General features: G+C 33.5%; 2 protein-coding genes across 2 annotated transcripts; both read left to right on the top strand.

The window, feature by feature from the left end:
• The first annotated feature begins 622 nt into the window (after nt 1-622).
• On the top strand, nt 623-8055 carry LOC107962487 (oxysterol-binding protein-related protein 1C). The gene is given in 11 exon segments (XM_016898895.2): nt 623-1508; nt 1511-1617; nt 1716-2072; nt 3953-4052; nt 4479-4924; nt 5211-5366; nt 6139-6306; nt 6399-6539; nt 6680-6910; nt 7076-7189; nt 7515-8055. Coding segments are annotated over 11 exon segments (2451 nt in total). The 5' UTR covers nt 623-1045; the 3' UTR covers nt 7683-8055.
• Nucleotides 8056-16176: 8121 nt separating this feature from the next.
• LOC107963234 (protein terminal ear1 homolog) lies at nt 16177-18587 on the top strand. Its single transcript, XM_041114997.1, has 4 exons — nt 16177-17013; nt 17357-17476; nt 17559-17703; nt 17946-18587. The coding sequence occupies exons 1-4, from the start codon at nt 16574-16576 to the stop codon at nt 18150-18152; spliced, it is 912 nt and encodes a 303-aa protein (XP_040970931.1). The 5' UTR covers nt 16177-16573; the 3' UTR covers nt 18153-18587.
• Nucleotides 18588-19071: the final 484 nt, after the last annotated feature.

Here is a 19071-nt window from a genome sequence, read left to right as displayed (position 1 = left end):
AAAATACTACTCAAAATCACTTTTTTTTCACAACACTTTTTAAAAACTCTTCTCAAAAGTAATACTAAACTAACTCTAAATTAGAGTATAGATTTAAAAAACGCTTATGTGACTGTTTATTCTTTAATTATTTTTTATTATTTTTTGATTAAATATATGATTTGTGCTCCAAAATTATTAGGATGAGATACATTTTAAAATATTTTTTATTTTATTTTTAAATTATAAATAAAACAAATTTTAATTTTAATTTTCATGAAACAAACCAAATGGAATATAATGGGTAGGAAATGAAATTAAATTTAATAAAACTCAATTAAAAAGGGTTTTTAATATTTTTGGATTTTCTTAGTCTGGCCTAAGTGGCACTTGCCAAAAACTCATAACATTTGGGTGAAAAGGATCGTGTACTGCAGCAGCATAGGATAGGACCACTCTTAGCAGTTAGCAGCATATATAAATAAAACGGAATCCAAATTTCATTATTTAGCCGAAACCCAGGCTTTAAAAGCCTACTTTCAACTCTCTTCTCCTCAATCTTTCCCCACCTCTCCTTTCTCTACACGTGTTTCAATCTCCTTTCTCCACTTGTCTTCCTCTCACCAGCCGTCTGCTCTTCTCATTTCTCCTACTCCTTCCCTCACCTAATCCAAACCCGCCTCCCCTTCATTAATCATTTATATTTCCCCTTCCCCCAACGACCGCTTCATAGTTACACTTAAGCCCTCTCTTTATCGACTTTTTAATTTCGTGTTTTTTTTTTTAAATTTGTTTTGAACCAAACGAAAAAACCGGAAACCGAAGTTCATCGGATTCCGGTTTCCTCCGCCAAACTTCTCGTTAACGGCCGCCATTTTCCTTCAAAACGATAACGTTTTCAACTGTTAATCATTTTGTAACCGCCTCCGGAAATTCTTCTCACAAAAAGAAGAACATGAAAAGTTCAACTGCAACCGCCGTGCTCCGTCGTCGCATCAGCTTTTATCAGCGCTGGAATCTTGCAATTGTTTTTATTAGGAAATAAAGGAAAGAACCGAGTTGCCTTATGCATCCTTTTTGTTGTGTTTCCACCGTATCGGAACATTCCCCGGTCAAACCATTAGCCGATCAAGTTATCTCCATGAGGCCTCCTACTGTAACGACCGTAACTACTACTACTTCCTCTTCGGCTCCCACCACCAGATCCAACTCGGCCCGATCCACGGCCCAAATCCAGTGCCAGTCCAATCAAAACCATCATCGTAGCAATAGCGTTGATTTGAATCGGGTGGTTCAGAGGAATGGAATACCGTCGGGAAGAGAGGCTACGACGGCCACGGCTCCTCCGCCGCAAGTGGATGTAAAGATAAACGACATAGTTGGAAACGGGATATCGGGCGTGCTTTACAAATGGGTGAATTACGGGAAAGGTTGGAGACCGAGGTGGTTCGTTTTGCAAGATGGAGTTTTATCGTATTATAAAATCCACGGTCCTGATAAGATCGTCGTTAGCCAAGAGACGGAAAAGGATCCAAAGTTATCGGCGAAGAGTCTCACCGTATTATCTCCCGCCATCGTAATTCCATTTCTCATCATTCTGCAACCCGTCGAAAACCCTTCGGTGAAGTCCACTTGAAGGTCAGAGCAAAGGAAACCGCTTGACCAAAAATAAATGAATAAAATCAAGGGACAAAATGAAAATTGATTTGATTTTTGAATTCTTGAATTTTTCTCAGGTTTCTTCGATAAGGGAAAGCAGATCAGATGATAAGAGATTCTCGATCTTCACCGGAACGAAGAGGCTTCATCTAAGAGCCGAGACGCGGGATGATCGGGTTGCGTGGATGGAGGCGCTTCAGGCGGTTAAGGATATGTTCCCTAGGATGTCCAATAGCGAGCTCATGGCTCCGACGGACAATGTGGTGGTTTCCACGGAGAAGTTAAGGAAACGGCTGATGCAGGAAGGTATAAGCGAATCGGCTATTCAAGATAGCGAGCAGATTATGAAGAGCGAATTCGCGGAATTGCAGAAGCAGCTGGTGTTGCTTAAACAGAAACAGTGGCTTCTGATCGACACCTTGCGTCAGTTGGAGGTACATGTTATCGAAATTAGATAATAATATGCTTCTGCGAGTAGTCATTTAATTTGAAAAAAAAATTTAAAAGATTATTGTTTCCAAGCAATTTCATCGGTTCGCTATTCCTTTGCTTCATTCATTTTTTTATGAATTATGAAGGGGTGTGTTTTTTTGAAGGATATATTTATGTATTTTCGTGATTGTTTTCTTTTAATTTCATCCGAAGTTAGTTGATGTAGGATTTGTATGTTACTCACTGAATCATAGGTGACATTCATTAATATTTCAAATAAAATTTAATTTGTTATCTTGAACAATTATGTCATCCACCTTTTGATTACTGTTTCTTTTAGTTTCATCTGATAATATAGAAAAGCAGTTGGTCTGCAGCTAGTGGTTTTCGGTAGGCTGTTGAAATCCTTCTACGTGGAGATGGCTATTGTTCAGAGCAGGAACATAGTGTTCTTCTCTATAAATACCTAGAAAGAGTGTATGTCTGTTGTGCATTAACGGTTGCTATTGATTTCTGTTTTTGATGTTTATAGATGGATGACAGTAAATTAACTTTTATTAGCTGTGAAAATATCTGGCTGTAATTTTGAAAATCTTTAGTATTTCTTAAATGCCTTTTTGATGTTGAAGTTGCACAAGTATATGATGTTTTAGGGATGACTGAGGGTAATTGTTTTCTCTAACTATAAAGGTCTCTCGAATGGCAGTTTCAATTAGAGAACTATTTCATGAAGGGATATTTTGATGATATTTTTTTAATGGAAAAAAAGTTCTAGTTTCCCCACTTATCTTCCTTTAAGCCAAATGTAATTTTCAAACCTCTCTGCTAATATCCTTTTTATTGCATGTTGTTGCTAGTAATGCTTCTTGGTAAGACTCTCTGTTAGAGAAGTTGAGAGGACGTCTAATATAATCAGGCTGTCTTTTGAGGAAGTTACTTAGATAGTGTCTAACTCTCCTATTTCTTGGTGGACAATGCGGGGAGTGGGCATAAGGTTAGGGTTTCTCTCTTTTATGGAGTGTCCTTTTCATGAGCTTTTACTTTGAGAATGTCAGCATGTACAATATCTATCCCTAATACAAAATAACTTGTGTATAACTTTAAGCTCAAACTATCCATTTCTTTTAAAAGTTATTTCCTGAAGGTGCCTTTCTTTAACTCTGCGATGAGCTCTGCCTTTCTTTACTGAAGAAAAGAATCCTGATTTCTTCTCCCTCTTTAAATTTGCTGGCGCCATTCAGATTTAAGTGTAACCGACTGAGTAAAGAGTCCTTTTTGATTAAGTTTTCAGTATTATCTTATTCATGAAAAGATTTAGTATAGCTCTAGTTGAAGTTTGAGATATGCATCTTTTCTTAATTAGAGGTTATGTACTTCAGCTTTGTCCTTTTAATCAATTCTTACCTGAAGGTGCTTGTTTGTTATGAGCTTGGCATTGGAGTAGACCTTTAATGTCCTTGCTACACCGACAATTCTGTAGCTTTATGGACTGTTGTTGGGGCAGCTAATATTTGGAATTGATGAAACTCCAATTGCTTGTACAGAGGGTTACTGAACTGCTAGAAATTTATATGTTCAGGAGCATATGAGGGATATAGGTAGCTTTTTTCTTGGGTTGCTAAGATATTAAGTATAAATTAGAATCTCAGTAGTCCTACAAGTTGCAAAGCTTATGCTACATGCATAAGCTGATTGACTTTCATTTTACTCCTTTTTTTTCCTCCTTTACTGAAGATGGTTGTGTTTTTGGGTATTTGCAGCAACATGCATGCACTGAAAGGTGCCTGGCTGCTTATTTTCAGTCAATAATTGGTCTTACCACTAAAGTTTGCTTCTTTTTTCAATGTTCTGCTAAGAAACAGCTATTTGTACTTTTTTGTAGACAGAAAAAGTTGATCTAGAGAATACAGTGGTCGATGAGAGCCAGAACAAGTTGAATGATCAGGGGGCCTCCTCTATGATAAGGCAAGACAAGTCTAGTGGTAAGCTAATTTATTCTGGACTGATGGTTATGTGCTGAGATGTGGTTGGTGCTTATAATCAATGTTCACATTCTTATTAGTTCAGGAAATTCTTTTTTGTTCTATGCCTAAGTTTTAGTTGTACTTATTTGTAGACAACTGATAACGCTCATTAAGTCGAGGTTCATATATTATCTGGATGGGTGCTTGGCAAACTGCACTTGCCAACTTGGTTTCAAAATAAAGAACTTCCTTTTTCATTTCCAAATCTGTGTTGTATCTTTGCTATAGATTATTAATAGTTAGTGGTTATTGCTTGGTTATTAGATTGCTTAAGTTGTCTTTGGTTTCATCTTTATTCAAGTAGTTGTTATTACTTTATTGTTTTCATAGAATTTCTACTTACATTGAGTTTTTTCTTTTGTCTTTGTTCAAAATTTTACTCAGAAGGCAGTGTAACTGACACAGATGAGGATAATGAAAGAGTTGATGCTGCAGAAGAAGAAACTGATGAAGATGAGCACAATTTCTTTGATACTCGTGACTTTTTGTCATCAAGCTCTTTCAAGAGCAATGGATCTGATTTCCGGACATCATCTTTCTCTTCAGATGATGGTCTTAATGGTTTTGATTCTGAAGATGACATTGATCCTTACATTAAATCAGTTGGAAGTAACTTCCCTTACATTAAACGCCGAAAAAAGTTGCCTGACCCAGTTGAAAGGGAGAAAGGTGTAAGTCTTTGGTCAATGATTAAGGATAATATTGGGAAAGACCTCACAAAAGTTTGTCTTCCTGTTTACTTCAATGAGCCTCTCTCTTCTCTTCAAAAGTGTTTTGAGGATCTGGAATATTCCTATCTGCTTGACCGTGCATATGAATGGGGGAAAAGGGTGAGTGTACAAATTCAAAATTATCTTGTTTTAGAATTGGTGCTATATAAAGTTTTCCTAATGTAATAGTTCTCCATTACCATATCACTTGTTTCTTTAATCTTGTTATACGTCTTGGCTTTATCTGATCCCCCCCCTTCCTCGTTTCTCTATTTTAAACCTACTGAAATTTGACTGTGCAAAAGGCTTGTTGCAACTTTTATAGCTGCTCAGTTCATAAACTTTGACAATCTGAATCTCTACAAGATTCCCCTGAGACTTATAATTTTTCCCAAAAAAACTGCAGGGGAATAGTCTCATGAGAATTCTTAATGTAGCTGCATTTGCTGTGTCTGGATATTCTTCAACAGAAGGGAGAATTTGCAAACCCTTCAATCCATTATTAGGGGAAACATATGAAGCTGACTTCCCAGATAAAGGCTTACGCTTCTTCTCAGAGAAGGTTTGTTTGTGCTTGGGATATTATCTATCCTTGTTGTCACATTTGTTTTTCTGCATTTACGCAACATTGTCATTGAAACTTTAATGCATATTGACCTCTCTTCTAAAGTCAACTATTTTACTGAAGAATATTCCTGGTTCACCTGGTCAACCCAGAGTGTTAATTTAGCAATCAAATTCAGTCTGCTCAAAACTTTAATACTTCCTCTCTTTCATAACTAGTTTACCAGGTCTGTTGTAAAAATTGCTGTACCCCAAGTGCCGTGCAAATATAGTACATTATTGATGCTTTGGTGCATACAAAGGTAGAATGAGGATTTCCTTCTTTACCTTACATCTCCTTGGCTTTTTCTTTTGGTTTAAGTTCTCAATAGAAAAAATTTTAAAAACCTGACTATAAAAGAAGCTAATATCTTCTTGTCTCCCGGTGGACTCATCTGTTAGTGGAATCAGCCACTATAATGTCAAATTATTGGGGGAAGTGAAACAGGAATGCATGCTAAAGAGTCTTTATACCTCACAATTTCAAACTAGTGTAGTTTTAATAGATTATCTTAAACATTAAATAGGGTGTTGATAAATGGGAATGCTATTCTCTTTCCTTTATTGGAAGGTAGGAATTTCCTTTAGTGTTTAGGGTACCGGGAAAAGATCATTGCACTACTTCATATATATAAATAATATTTCTCGGAGGTCATCTCTTTTTCTTATTTTATTTGTTTCTTTAATTCTATATATGAAGTTGATGAGAGCTATTCCATATTTGGTGTCAGGTCAGTCATCATCCTATGATTGTAGCATGCCACTGTCAGGGTACAGGATGGAAATTGTGGGGTGATAGCAATTTAAAGAGCAAGTTTTGGGGTCGCTCTATTCAGCTTGATCCAGTTGGTGTTTTGACCTTGGAGTTTGAAGATGGAGAAGTGTTCCAATGGAGTAAGGTATAACTTCAAAACTTATGTCGTAATTATACATGCATAGATATGGGTTCTTTTTCTTGTATCCAATTTGAAAATGGGCTTCCTTTTTCCAGGTGACAACATCAATATATAATCTCATATTAGGAAAGTTGTACTGTGATCACTATGGCACCATGCGAATAGAGGGGAACCGTGAATATTCATGTAAGCTGAAATTCAAGGAGCAATCTATCATAGATAGAAATCCTCACCAGGTGATCTTTCATCTTCCTCAATTATATATTTACGCAATTACATAAGCAACTTGTATTTTGATAGAATGATGTTGTCCTATGACCCTCTTTTTGACCATCATTGATATTTATCCATTTTTAAAACCTTTTTTACCCTTCAGGTACATGGTATAGTTCAAGATAGGAATGGAAAGACAATGGCTTCATTATTGGGGAAATGGGATGAGAGCATGCATTATGTGAATGGAGATTATTCTGCAAGGGGAAAAGGTCAAGAGTCTTTATCAGAAAGTCATCTCCTTTGGCGGCGGAGCAAGCCTCCTAAATATCCCACCAGATATAACTTAACACGCTTTGCCATCACATTGAATGAACTCACTCCTGGTCTAAAGGTGATTATGATAATCAGTTGTTTCAATTTAAATACATGCGTATTTTATAAATCCAACTAATGGTTTTCATCTTCTATTCATATAGATCATTCACTGTCTTCGGACTTGGTGAACTGGTTTGCAGTAACTGGGAAATTGATCTTAATCTTTTTTTTATGATTACAGGAAAAGTTGCCTCCTACAGATTCAAGGCTGAGACCTGATCAGAGATATCTGGAAAACGGGGAGTATGAAATGGCAAATTCAGAGAAGTTGCGGTTGGAGCAGCGGCAACGACAGGTAAGTTTTATGTTCCTTTTTCTTCATTGTTGTCAACTCCATGTGTCAGTGGTGCAATTTGTTTTTTCTCGTTTCAGTCATTGAAGAACAAAGATCATGATGATATTATGGAAGAAACACTCGAACCAAAGTCTTAGACTTGTTCAGAATAAAAGATTAATGACATAAACGTTAAAAAGCTTTGGGGTATAGCAGATGCAGGAAATAATAGCTATGATTAGTGATTAACAAAATCCTATTAAGTTGTTTTCTAGATTGCTGTAAAGGATGTAGGAAATATATTTGTTTATGTGGTGTCATCTCATTTGTTTTCGATGGGATACAGGCTCGAAAGATGCAAGAGAGTGGTTGGAAGCCAAGGTGGTTTGCCAAGGATAAAAACAGTGGGACATACCATTATATTGGTGGATATTGGGAGGCTAGAGAGCAAAGGAAGTGGGATTCATGTCCTGATATTTTTGGCCAAATCCCTTGTGATCAGATCCTTGAATAAGTGCCAGCAGCAACAACAAAAGTTGCCTATCTTAAACCATCTTTGATTCTTTTGTCAATTTTTTTTTTTCTCACAAGAGATGGGGCACCAACACATCCGCTGGGCCAAGAAGGTTGGAATGCCCCATGACAAGTGACAACAACAATGTAAGTAAGAAAAAGGAAGGAAGAAGAAAGGGTTTAGAAAATAATAGAAGAACGAATGAATACATTATTATTTTCCCCATCCACTTGTTTCTCAATTCACATTTGATGATTTGAGTTTGAGCCTTAATGGAATTGGGTTACGGTTGTGGGATTTTCGTTGTAACAAATGATTAGAAGACTTTGACAGAAATTTTATGGATAAAGAATACAAGAAATATTTTCCTAAACTTTACTTCTTTTTAAACCAAAGGTAAATTATCTTATGGTGTTTGTTTAATGGAAAAACCTAGAGATATTGACTTAAAAAGGATGAACTCACAAAAGCTTAATAGTGATTATTAAAAGTTTTCGAAGTTTAACCAATCCAAACGAAGTAGATGAAGGGAGATTAATTTTCATCTTCACTCTATTTTGTTTTTGATTGGTAAAATTTGAAAACTCCCAACAATCCCACATATTAGTTTAAGTTTTTTGTGTGTTGATGATTTTATTTATAAATAGAGTTAAGCTTCTAGCAATTTTTTAAAGTTTTTCAGAGTAATTTTTTTTAATTGAAGAAACACCGTAAAAGAGTTATTAATTAAAGTTGTGTTATATATAGTAAGAAATAAAAGAAAAGAATCAAATAAGAAGAAAATATAGTTAAAATGTCCAACCAAACTTGATACAGATCGGAATAGAGATTTGTGTAGAAAGAAGCTACAGGTGTCGAAGTGCTCTATTAGTGCAAAAAGAAGTCAAAAATATTAAGCTAATCATCTATGAATATCGAGGCTTTGGTCAAACCGGTCAATTAATATTCTCTTTCTTTATTCCCTTTTGACCTTCTCAATCTTGTTTTCTATCCCTTTTTGACTTATGTAACTACCCGATTTCTAATGGTATCGAAAATTACAATTTTAGGCCTTTCATTTTTGTAAATTGAGTCCGTAAATATTAAGTAAAGATATTTACGGAGTTAATATATAGATGAATTGAAATTTGAATAGTTAATTTAGTCGAAATTGTGATTAATTAAGGCCTAGAAACTAAATTGTAAAGTTCAATCACTATAGATTTTTAATTAGGAAATGGCTTGGGGACTTAAATTGCAATCAACCAAATGTCCAAAATAGCAATTAGACCATGCACAAATAAGAGATAGTGGATGGTAATGATGCGTGTTGATTAATTAAGCAAAATGTGATTAATTAAAATGAAAACGTGATTAATTAAGTTAATCAACTATTAATCTAAGTATATATACATGAATTGGTGGATGGAAAGATAATGTATCATCTTCTCCAACCGACCAAAAAAAAGAACAACAAGAGAGGACATCATTTTAGGTTTTTAACCTATTAGGCCTTTAAATCAAGTAAGTCTCTAGCCTTTTTTTTTATGGAAATTGAATCATGAGAGCTTGATTTAGCTAGCCCAAATACTATTTTGTAAAACTGTTACAGGTTTAAGAAGTTATCATTGTTGAGAATTAGATGAAATTGGTGTGAAATTGTTAGAAATTAAGCTTAGATTGAGAAAATGATTGTAAAGTTTAGTTGTTAGTTTTGTACATTAGGGACCAAATTGAATAAAATGAAAAAATATTATGAACTGTTGGTAGGAATAGCAAGTAGGAGGTCCCTAATGAATATATGTGAAAACAGATTTCAATTTGAAGCTTTAAATTGAAAGTTAAGTTTGTCTTAGGTTTAGGGACTAAATTGAATAAATTGTAAAATATGTTTGATATTGTAATTGATTTCAATTTGAGTGTAATTTGATCATATTATATGTTTTGTGATTTTATTTAGCTAACATTGACATGGAATCGTCAAAAGGAAAAGGAAAATCAAAAGTTATCGGCAAGTAGCTTAGAAATTCAGATTGTATTTCAATGATTCAGGACTAATTTATTTATTGCATATTCATAACATTATGCATTATATGGTATTGAGGTAAATTGGTAATGACTATTTGAATTGAATTACTATAGTTGAGGTTGAATATTGAAATAATGACTAAATTGAATAGAATAGAAAGTTGTATGATCTATTTGATATGTGATAATTTGTATGAAATTGAGTTGAATTATGCTATATGATATGATGAATTGATGACAAATTAAGAATGGGAAAATGTGAATTGAACTATATATAATGAATCAAAAATTGATTACCATATTAGCTGTTCGAGTCAAGTCAGATAATAGAATAAAAAGTCAAATATTAATTGGAAAACCATCATTGCCGGGCAACCCGAGTTGTAGGTTATACATGTAAAGTCATCGTTGCCGAGCAACCCAAGGTGACAGAATAATTAGAATGGGAAAACCATTGTTGCCAAGCAACCTAGGGTGGTGGTTGTATATACATGTATAGCGTCACCGTTGTCGAACAACCTGGGGTGACGGATCCTCGTATTCCTTTTGAGTTTATGTCTAGTTAATAGGGTTAAAAACATATGAATTGACTAAATGGTATGTGAAATGAAATAAGATTGAAATGTGATATATGACAATATGCGAAAGAATCGAAAACGAGCCCTTAGGGACTAATAAGTATGAAAGAGCCAATAGGCTCGAAAATGGTTGAAATGCAATTATGAAATTGAATATATGTATGTAATTGTTAATAGTGATAAATGAATAAGTATAAGTACATATAGAAAGCATTATGAATTGATAAGGTAGTATGTGAAATGAATGGAAAATGATAAGTTAGTATGCATAAATAGTGATTTAGTGTGTTAAAAATGATTATATGTATGTTTACATTGTATTGGAAGTTGTTGGCATAGAATTATGTAAGGATTTGCTTATGAATTGAAAGTACTTGAATCATGAAAATACCATTGAGTGTATTTGCTTAGTTATGGTTTATTTTCTCTGTACGCAGGTATAGTAGATTCTCGAGAGTGCGATCCCTGACACAATAAAGTTTTTATATATTCGTTTTGTTAAAGTGTGGCATGTACCTAGTTTGACTTGGTTTTGATGCAATACTATGTATATGTGAACTTTTGAATTAGAAGTTTCATATATAGAATTGGTTACATGGATGCAATATGTTCACGAGTACAATATATGGTTTGAAATGTATTAAATGTTGCAATTGGCTATGGCATTGATGGATATGTATGTATGTTTAACATTGTGAAAGAATTATGCTAGATAGTTAACTTATTATAGTTAATATGACACCAAGATATCATTGAATAAAGTGTTATACTTCATGAATTGATTCACGAGGATTGCATATTTTGATTGAAAATGTGTTGTGAATATGTAGACTGGTTGATTGGTACTTGCAGGTTAAGGTAAATTTTAATGCCATCCAGAAACAGTATGTCACATCGCGATGTCGAGTGATGTTGTCGCGATGAGATCAAATTACTACATCATGACGCGATGTCGAGCATGGGTTGTTGCAATGACGTCAAGTCAAAATGTTGTGTTGCGGCAAGGAACCCCTAACGTCATGACGTCAACCAAGAATTTTATAAACATTACAGTTTAGTCCTAATATGACCTCAAGTTAGCATTAGAGCTTTTGTAAGCTCGTATAAGACCCGAAAATGAATATTTATCATTTTATATACCTATTTTAGTTATATTTGAATGTTTAATGTTGTGAATTGGATCATAATTTGTTCGTAGTTAGTATAGCAACGAATATGACACTTATAGTTCGAACCTGACGACCGGTTGAATATTAGGTCTTACCTTCTCAATCTCAAAGAAATTTAGAAATAAAAATACTTAAACTAAACTTAACATCCACACGTGTGGAGGTGCTCCACAAAATATATATATATTCGAAGAAATTTTTTTGAAAAAGAAAAAAAAAACAAACTACATTTGATTAGCTTATCTATACTTTAAGAATTTAACTATTCCTTCAACAAAGAAAACTTCACAAGATTTTAAGCCTGGGCTTTTTTAACATGTAATAATTATACGTTATTCGGTATCATTATTGAAAATAAAGTAGTTAATTAAATTAGTGTTATAAGTCAATTCGATATGAATTTAATTATAAAATTATCAAAATATTTTTATTTTAAAAAATAATAAATATTATTTGAAGATATTTTTATCTTTTCATTTTTTTATATAGTCTTTAAATAAAATAACTAAAAATATTATTTAAGTACTTAACACAAAACTAATAAATTTATATAAAAATCTCCTACTATCCCAGCAATAAATTTTTTTTGAAATATTTTTATAAATATATTTTTAATATAAAATATTTTTATTTACTCGGTGATAAAATATTAGATGACGTTAGTTTAAAGTTCATTTTTTTTAAAGTTTAAATTAGCATATCGAATAGAAGACAGCATCTTTTAAATTAATTGGAATTGATAATCTAATTTTAGGTTATTTTAAATTTAATTTGTCAATTTTTATAATAATATCAAACTAAAAACAAAAAACAAAAGAAATTCATCTTGATCTTTATTCCCTTTAGAGGGTAATAAGTCAATAATGATGTAATAAATGAAAGAGATAATGTGTAAGACACTAATGGCAAAAGTAAAATTCACCACTCCAGGGCAATAAGTGAATAATGTTGAAACAAGTGAAAGGGATAAAGTCTACGCGTTCTGCCGAATACAACTCTTAGGGTGAGTTTGGATGGGCGGTGCGTTTACCTGCGGTTAGTGTAAAAATAGCGGTGGCGGTGAGATTAGATACTGTAGCGATACTGTAGCGTGAGACAAAAAATAAGCTAAACGCACCGCACCGCACCTAATTGCCCATCCAAACCCACCCTTAGTCACGCGCGTAAGTTCGAAAGCTCACTCAAAAAATAAAAAAATTTAAGTAAATTATAAATTTGAAAAATAGGTTTAGTCGAAAAAATAAGACTTATTTTCTTAATAAGTTAGATTTTGGATTAAAATTTTTTGACCAAATTTCGAGTAGATCTTTAGACTTGAGTAAATAACTAGACCCGTGAACAAGTATGAGACTATATATACTTATAAACAAACAAACAAAAAAAAACAAAATACATAACCCATTACTATTTTAACTACTAAAATTATATTGATTAATATAATAAAATAAAATGATATTTTTGTTTTAAAATTTAAATTTCACCTTAATGAAATTACATCATATATTACAATATTTTGATATTATTCTATAATATGAGATTACAAGATCATTAAATAATTCAAATATTACAATCTCATTTTTAAATGTAACATTACGGCCGTATGAAAAATAAAACTCCACTCATTGAGATGTTTCCTAAACTCTGTAAACCTCTTTAAATTTTAATCGGAATATGAAAAATAAAACCCTAATACGAAAGGTATGAGACCAGACGCCCTAGCAAGTTATTCAACTCATTATTAATAAGAATTATGTTGTAATTAGTTGATAATATATAAAAAGTATACACTGTATTAAACATTAACCTTAGTGGTATTGTAGATAGTCTCAATTCCCAAATAAGGAGACACAGGTCCAGTGAAAAAACAGCAGGCTATGATCAACCAAAGAAATCGTGTTATCTGTGTCTATCTGTGAAAAGCAGCAGACAAAAGAGAGCTTGGGGGTTCCCATTCTAAGCTAAGAAATGGCATGAAATGACAGAACGTGACATGGTTCAACTCTCCCACAACACGACAAACAAAGAGTGAATTAGCCAAATTTTCAAACCCTAAACCCCCAAAGCAAAGCTAAAAACCCACCATGGGTGTTGGTAGGGTTCCAGTTCCCACATAAGTAGCTTCAATCAGATAAATAGCTAATATGTGAAGCTAAACAGCCTTTCCCAGAGCCGGCTGATGGTCTGATTTTTGCTTATTTAGTCCATGGCTCATTGGGTGTAGGTGAAGAGTAAGACAAGAACCTTTGACTAAATGAAGCAAAACAAAAACGATGTGGAAGGGTGGAGTAGACAGTGCACCAATATAGAAAGTGTTTTGACACAAAATCTACGAAATCCTCCTTTTTTGTTCTTACTTTGGCCAGGTTTTAATTAGTTTTAACTTGTATATTAATGGAAAAAAAAATAAAGAATAGATCAAGCTTGAAGAAGAAGATCCCTTTTAGATGTTCTCTTATCCCTTTTTTTATTTATAAGCCTTTGTAATGATACTCAAATATATTTGTCATAAAATTGAGGATTGATGAAACTTGATAATAATTTTTTTTACAAAGAGAATGATTAAACCATAACTTAAACTATTTGTGGTTAAGTCATTTCGAAATAATTATCATATAGTGATAATAGGATTTTATCTGGTGGTTGCATGAAAAAGTATTCACTCACCGATTTTGAGAATGCCATTGATGCTAATCCATCAGTCACCTTGTTATATATCCTATCTGAAGATATAAATAACTTTAACATCCAAAGAAATTGCAACATGTTCTTAATAGTACGTGTCACAACTGAATAATGCTGATTAGCTACATTTTCTTGAATCACTTGAATAGCTTTAGTGCTGTCCAATTTGAGAATTATTCATTTCAGCCCAAGATTTTAGGTGAGTTGGAGACATTTCAGAGCTCCCCAAAATTCAACATCAGTAATTGAGCAATGACCAATATTCTTTGAGAAATCAATAATCTACGTTCCATGCTAATTGCAGATTAGACCACTTACAGTAGCATTCCTGAATACTTTACAGACTGCATCATCAGTATTCACTTTATGCCACTTATCATTTGGTGAAATTTATCTAATCAACTTACAAGTTTTAGCTTTTGAATGACTTGAAGCTTCCATCAATTCAAAGTTTGAACAGAGATAACTTTTCCTCGTAGAATAACTTTTTTTCAAAACACTTTCATTCTCAATAAAATCTGTATTAAACACATAATTATTTCTCCTTACCTAAAGTTGACAGCAAATAACACCAAAATGGAGTTACCATTTAGAAAGATGGCATGCAAAATGCTTAGAATCAGATATATTAATTTTCAACCAACTTTCGAAACTAATAGAGTAGAATTCATCTCTCTTTTCTGACGTGATTATTGAACTCCAAGTTTAATATTTTATAGGTATAATTATAATATTATAGTCGTGAATTCTCTAACAATTAGAAAAATACTAATAAGTGACCGACTGTGTTGAAGAAATTAATTTAATCCAACTTCTATACATCTCCCAAGTTGATTAACCTATAAAATAGGGTCAAGGGAAAGGCAAAAGGACTGACATACGTTTAATTAACTTGACGTTAAAACGATGGATAGGCAGGGAGTGGGCAGAAGGTGTCCGTACTTTCTGGTTTCCATCTTTCCCAAGTAAACTTTCATGATTAATTCAACCTATCATTATCAACACCTACATAAATCACACTTTCACAACATTAACCAAAATATTTTGCTCAATCATTATACTCATCTCTTCCATTTTTCTATTTTAACATTTCATGAACATAACTTAGTTTTTTGTATTTTGTGAAATTTATATATTTAATTTTTAAAATTTTAATCATGATTTAATAATAAAAATTAAATTCGTTTAATTAAATTTAATTATTAATCATAAATTATACATATAATTGTAAGTTTAGCCCGTATTTTTCAATTCAATTATTCTTGTAATACTTTCTCTAGCCTAGAACCTGTGGCGGCTTGGGAAACATCCCTCCATTCTCTGTCAATAGACCCATCAACAAAAGATCAGTAACTCGAAAGGTTTGATTCTAGTCGGCCTCCCATCCTTGCAAGTTAGCTATCTGCTCCTATTGGAAGGTTATCATCCATTATATAGCCACTTATTCTTCTTTTGAGAACACGATTTTTTAAGTCATCAACTTTGCCCCACAACTTAGAAAGAATGATAGAATGTGTATCATCACAAAAAAAATTTCTATACATCCTAATGATGATCTGATAATAAAATTATCACGTTACCACCAATAAATACGAAACCTCACTTATAAATATCCCATAGCATGATGAAAAAGGGATAAAAACTTAAGCATCCTAGTCACCTTACCCACCAACTTCCTCTGGCTCTATGCCTAACTCGGACCAACTAATCCTCCTCAACATTACCATATCTTCCTCCAAATCTTCTCCCTTTTTAATACCTCCATTAAAAATTTTAAATTTTTATACTTCTTAAATTTTAAAATTTCAATATAAATGCATAATATAAATGCATAAAACAATTGGTAGTCTATTAATTACTTTTTTAATGAGAAACATAAAGATATAATTAGCTAAAATGGTTCAAATATATGGTAATATTTTATTTAAATAAAAACACTTGTGATCGTACATACAAGACACTTCACAAATTTAAAAAAGTTTAAAATCTTGTCCGATAATGTACCGTAGCAAAATTCTGAAAGGAAAAAAAAAATGAGAGCAGGTTACAGAGCTGAAATGGGAATCATGGCAGACAGAACAGATTGCATGGAGCCTAAGGTTAAACCTCTGACTCTCTCGTTCCATTCACGCCGCCAAAGCTCACCTTGGGTTTGAAAAAGCATTTAATGGATCCTCATTATTAGAAATCTCCCATTCCAATATTCATCATTGCAGTGATTCCCTTAGCCAAAATGGTGAAACTTCCCTACCAGTACCCCCAGCCTTTCTATGCTTTAAAAACCCTGAATATAATATATCTTCTATTTTGTTTTCATCTTCTCGTGTATTCTTTATCCTCCCAATTTTTCCTTCCACAAAATCATCCTATTTGACTTGTCCATAAAAAGAATTGGCTTACTATCCAAAAAAGTTGGTTCCATTATCTCCTCCTCCTTCTTCAAGGGGTTTCAAAGATGTCAGCTGCTTCATCTTCTATGGGGAAAACCTCAAATCATAGGCCATTGGACCCTTTTGCTAAAAGCTACCAACCTGAAGGTCCTCAACCGCTAAATATCTATTTTCCCCCTGAGTCGCCTTATTACTTCCATTGCCATCCTCCTCCAAGCTTTCATTATTTAAATATATATAACTCAGGAAAGCAGCCACTTCCATGGATTGAAGTGTTCAATGCCCCAAAACATATAAACTATGGGTCTGAAGGGATTGTTGGGAATAGGAACAAAAGTAAATGGAGGTTACTTCCTCCACGGTTGAAGTCGGCGAAGGAGTTTCCAATGCATAGGCAAGAAGTTTGGGTCAAAAAAGTGAAAGCTGGTTCAAATCACGCTGAGGAACAAGCCAAATTTGATAGAAAGACTTCATTAATGATCAAAAACGTCCCCAATCACTTTCAGTAGTTTCTCTTTTTCTTTGTCATTTTCTTTTACCCTTTTTATGTTTTCATGCTACTAATTTCCCATGGAGTCTTGGCATACATGATCCATCTCTATCACTATCTTTAAGTTTCCCTGGGGTTCATAAATGAACCATCTGGTAATGGTCTCTGCAAAAGCTGGGGTCTTCAGTTTTTGTTGTCTCTTTCTGTCTACGATATGAAAGTAGTGTATGCATGGATCATTTACTCCACCATAACATGACATCGTAAAGTTCGCCATTAATGTAACTGCATGTTCATGTTACAATGTTTTGTTTTTAATTGACATTGTACACATTTTTCTTTTGATAAAATGAAACAGAAGGATTGATTTGCAGCGCGTGTTGGATGATCACTGCGGGACAGAAAATAGAAAAGCTCAACCGGGCTCTTATTTCTGCAAATCTGAATATGATTTCCTTTATCTTCCAATGGATTTTGGGTGATCTTTTCATTTACTTCTATGGGATTATTGAGTTATCTTTCAATTTTATCTTGACCCTAATACCATTATTTTCCTTCAGGTTTCACTTAAATCTGGGATTTGCATTTGTTAATTTTACGAGTCCTGTTGCTGCATTGAGGTTTTATAAGGACTTTAACAACCGAGAATGGAGCTCTAGACTTGGCAGGAAGAAAATCTGTGAAATTAGTGTTGCCAAATTCCAGGTAATATTAATCATTTTCTATCATTTGAACTTTGAAAGTTTAAAGAACTAAACTAAAAATGTTAACTTTGTAGTTTGAAAAGTATCTCTTATGGCTTAGAAATAGTGATTTGCTTTATTTGAAGTTTTTACCTGGTAACAATGAAATTGGTTCCTCTTCAATTTTTTTCATGACTCGATATCTTAAATACTTCAGGGTTTGATTTTCATGCCATATTCTTTTTGATTGAAAAATTTTTCCAGGGAAAAGATGCGTTGAAAGAAAATTTTGAGCACTCTTACTTCGCGTGTCATACAAACAAGTACTTGCCAGTGGTTTATACCCCACCACGGGATGGTTTCAACCGCTCTAACCCAACTGTTGTTGGCAGACGAATCCACGTAACTGCGACACCAAAGGATCAAAAGGTGATGATCATGACCCAAAGGAAGAACAAAAAAGAAGCTTGACTGACTTCCCTTTTTGCTCCATGTTCCACATTATTTAGGTTTAAGCTCTCTTTATAAACTTTTGATCGATAATCTTAGGCAATATATATAGTGCACCAGTACTTCATATGATGCATGTGGACCCTTGTTTTCATTCTCTCCCCCGATGAGATGAGCCATCGGGGGTGAAGTGGAAACATAGATCCTTTTTCACCAAATATGATAGGGTTTGCTTCCTTTGTTTTCATTGTCTCTCCCTAGGCGGATTTCATGGCTGTTGTTGGTGTTGAAGGTCTAGGGTGAAATGGAAACATGGGTTAGGGTCTTTTGACATGTAGCTTGTTTCAATGTTAAGTTTTTCGATGCCTTCAAATGTGTTATCTTATGTTATTGAATTAGCATAGCATGAGCCCCAATTCCCTTGTGATTTATGCTTTTCCTATGCATTTGGTAGTTTAAGGATCCAAGTCTTTCCCTCTTTTCCTTTAAAAGAAGCCTTTACATAACTATGTTAGGCTATTTTGTGCTTTGAGATTTGAGTATTAGCATTGGTTTGTCCTATATTATTAACAATTTTAGTAAATATATTAAGATAATTAAGATGATAACTATTAAGTTTTATTATTAAAATGGTAAAATTTGTGTAACTTAGGCGTTTAAAATTATATCAAAATTTGAATGTTGGATAAGAAGTTTAATTTTTGGATAGGTTGGGGTATGAGTTATGGTAAGTGATGTGGTTTCAAGGTTGTCACTAGTATTCATACAGAAGTGAAAACACAAGTAAATTGGTAAATGGTAATGCAAAAGTGAAAACATAAGAATAAATTTAAGTAGATTGGTAATGCAATTTGGTGTAGCTATTACTTTTAAGAGTGTGTGTGGGAAAACATATATTTAGAGAGTGTTGTTGGCGGGGTGGAAAAATGGAGCGATGGGA

This window comes from Gossypium hirsutum, chromosome A06 (genome assembly GCF_007990345.1).
Source record: "Gossypium hirsutum isolate 1008001.06 chromosome A06, Gossypium_hirsutum_v2.1, whole genome shotgun sequence".
Lineage (NCBI taxonomy): Eukaryota > Viridiplantae > Streptophyta > Magnoliopsida > Malvales > Malvaceae > Gossypium > Gossypium hirsutum.
Note: the sequence above shows the minus strand (reverse complement) of the source record. Positions and strands in the feature narration are given on the sequence as shown.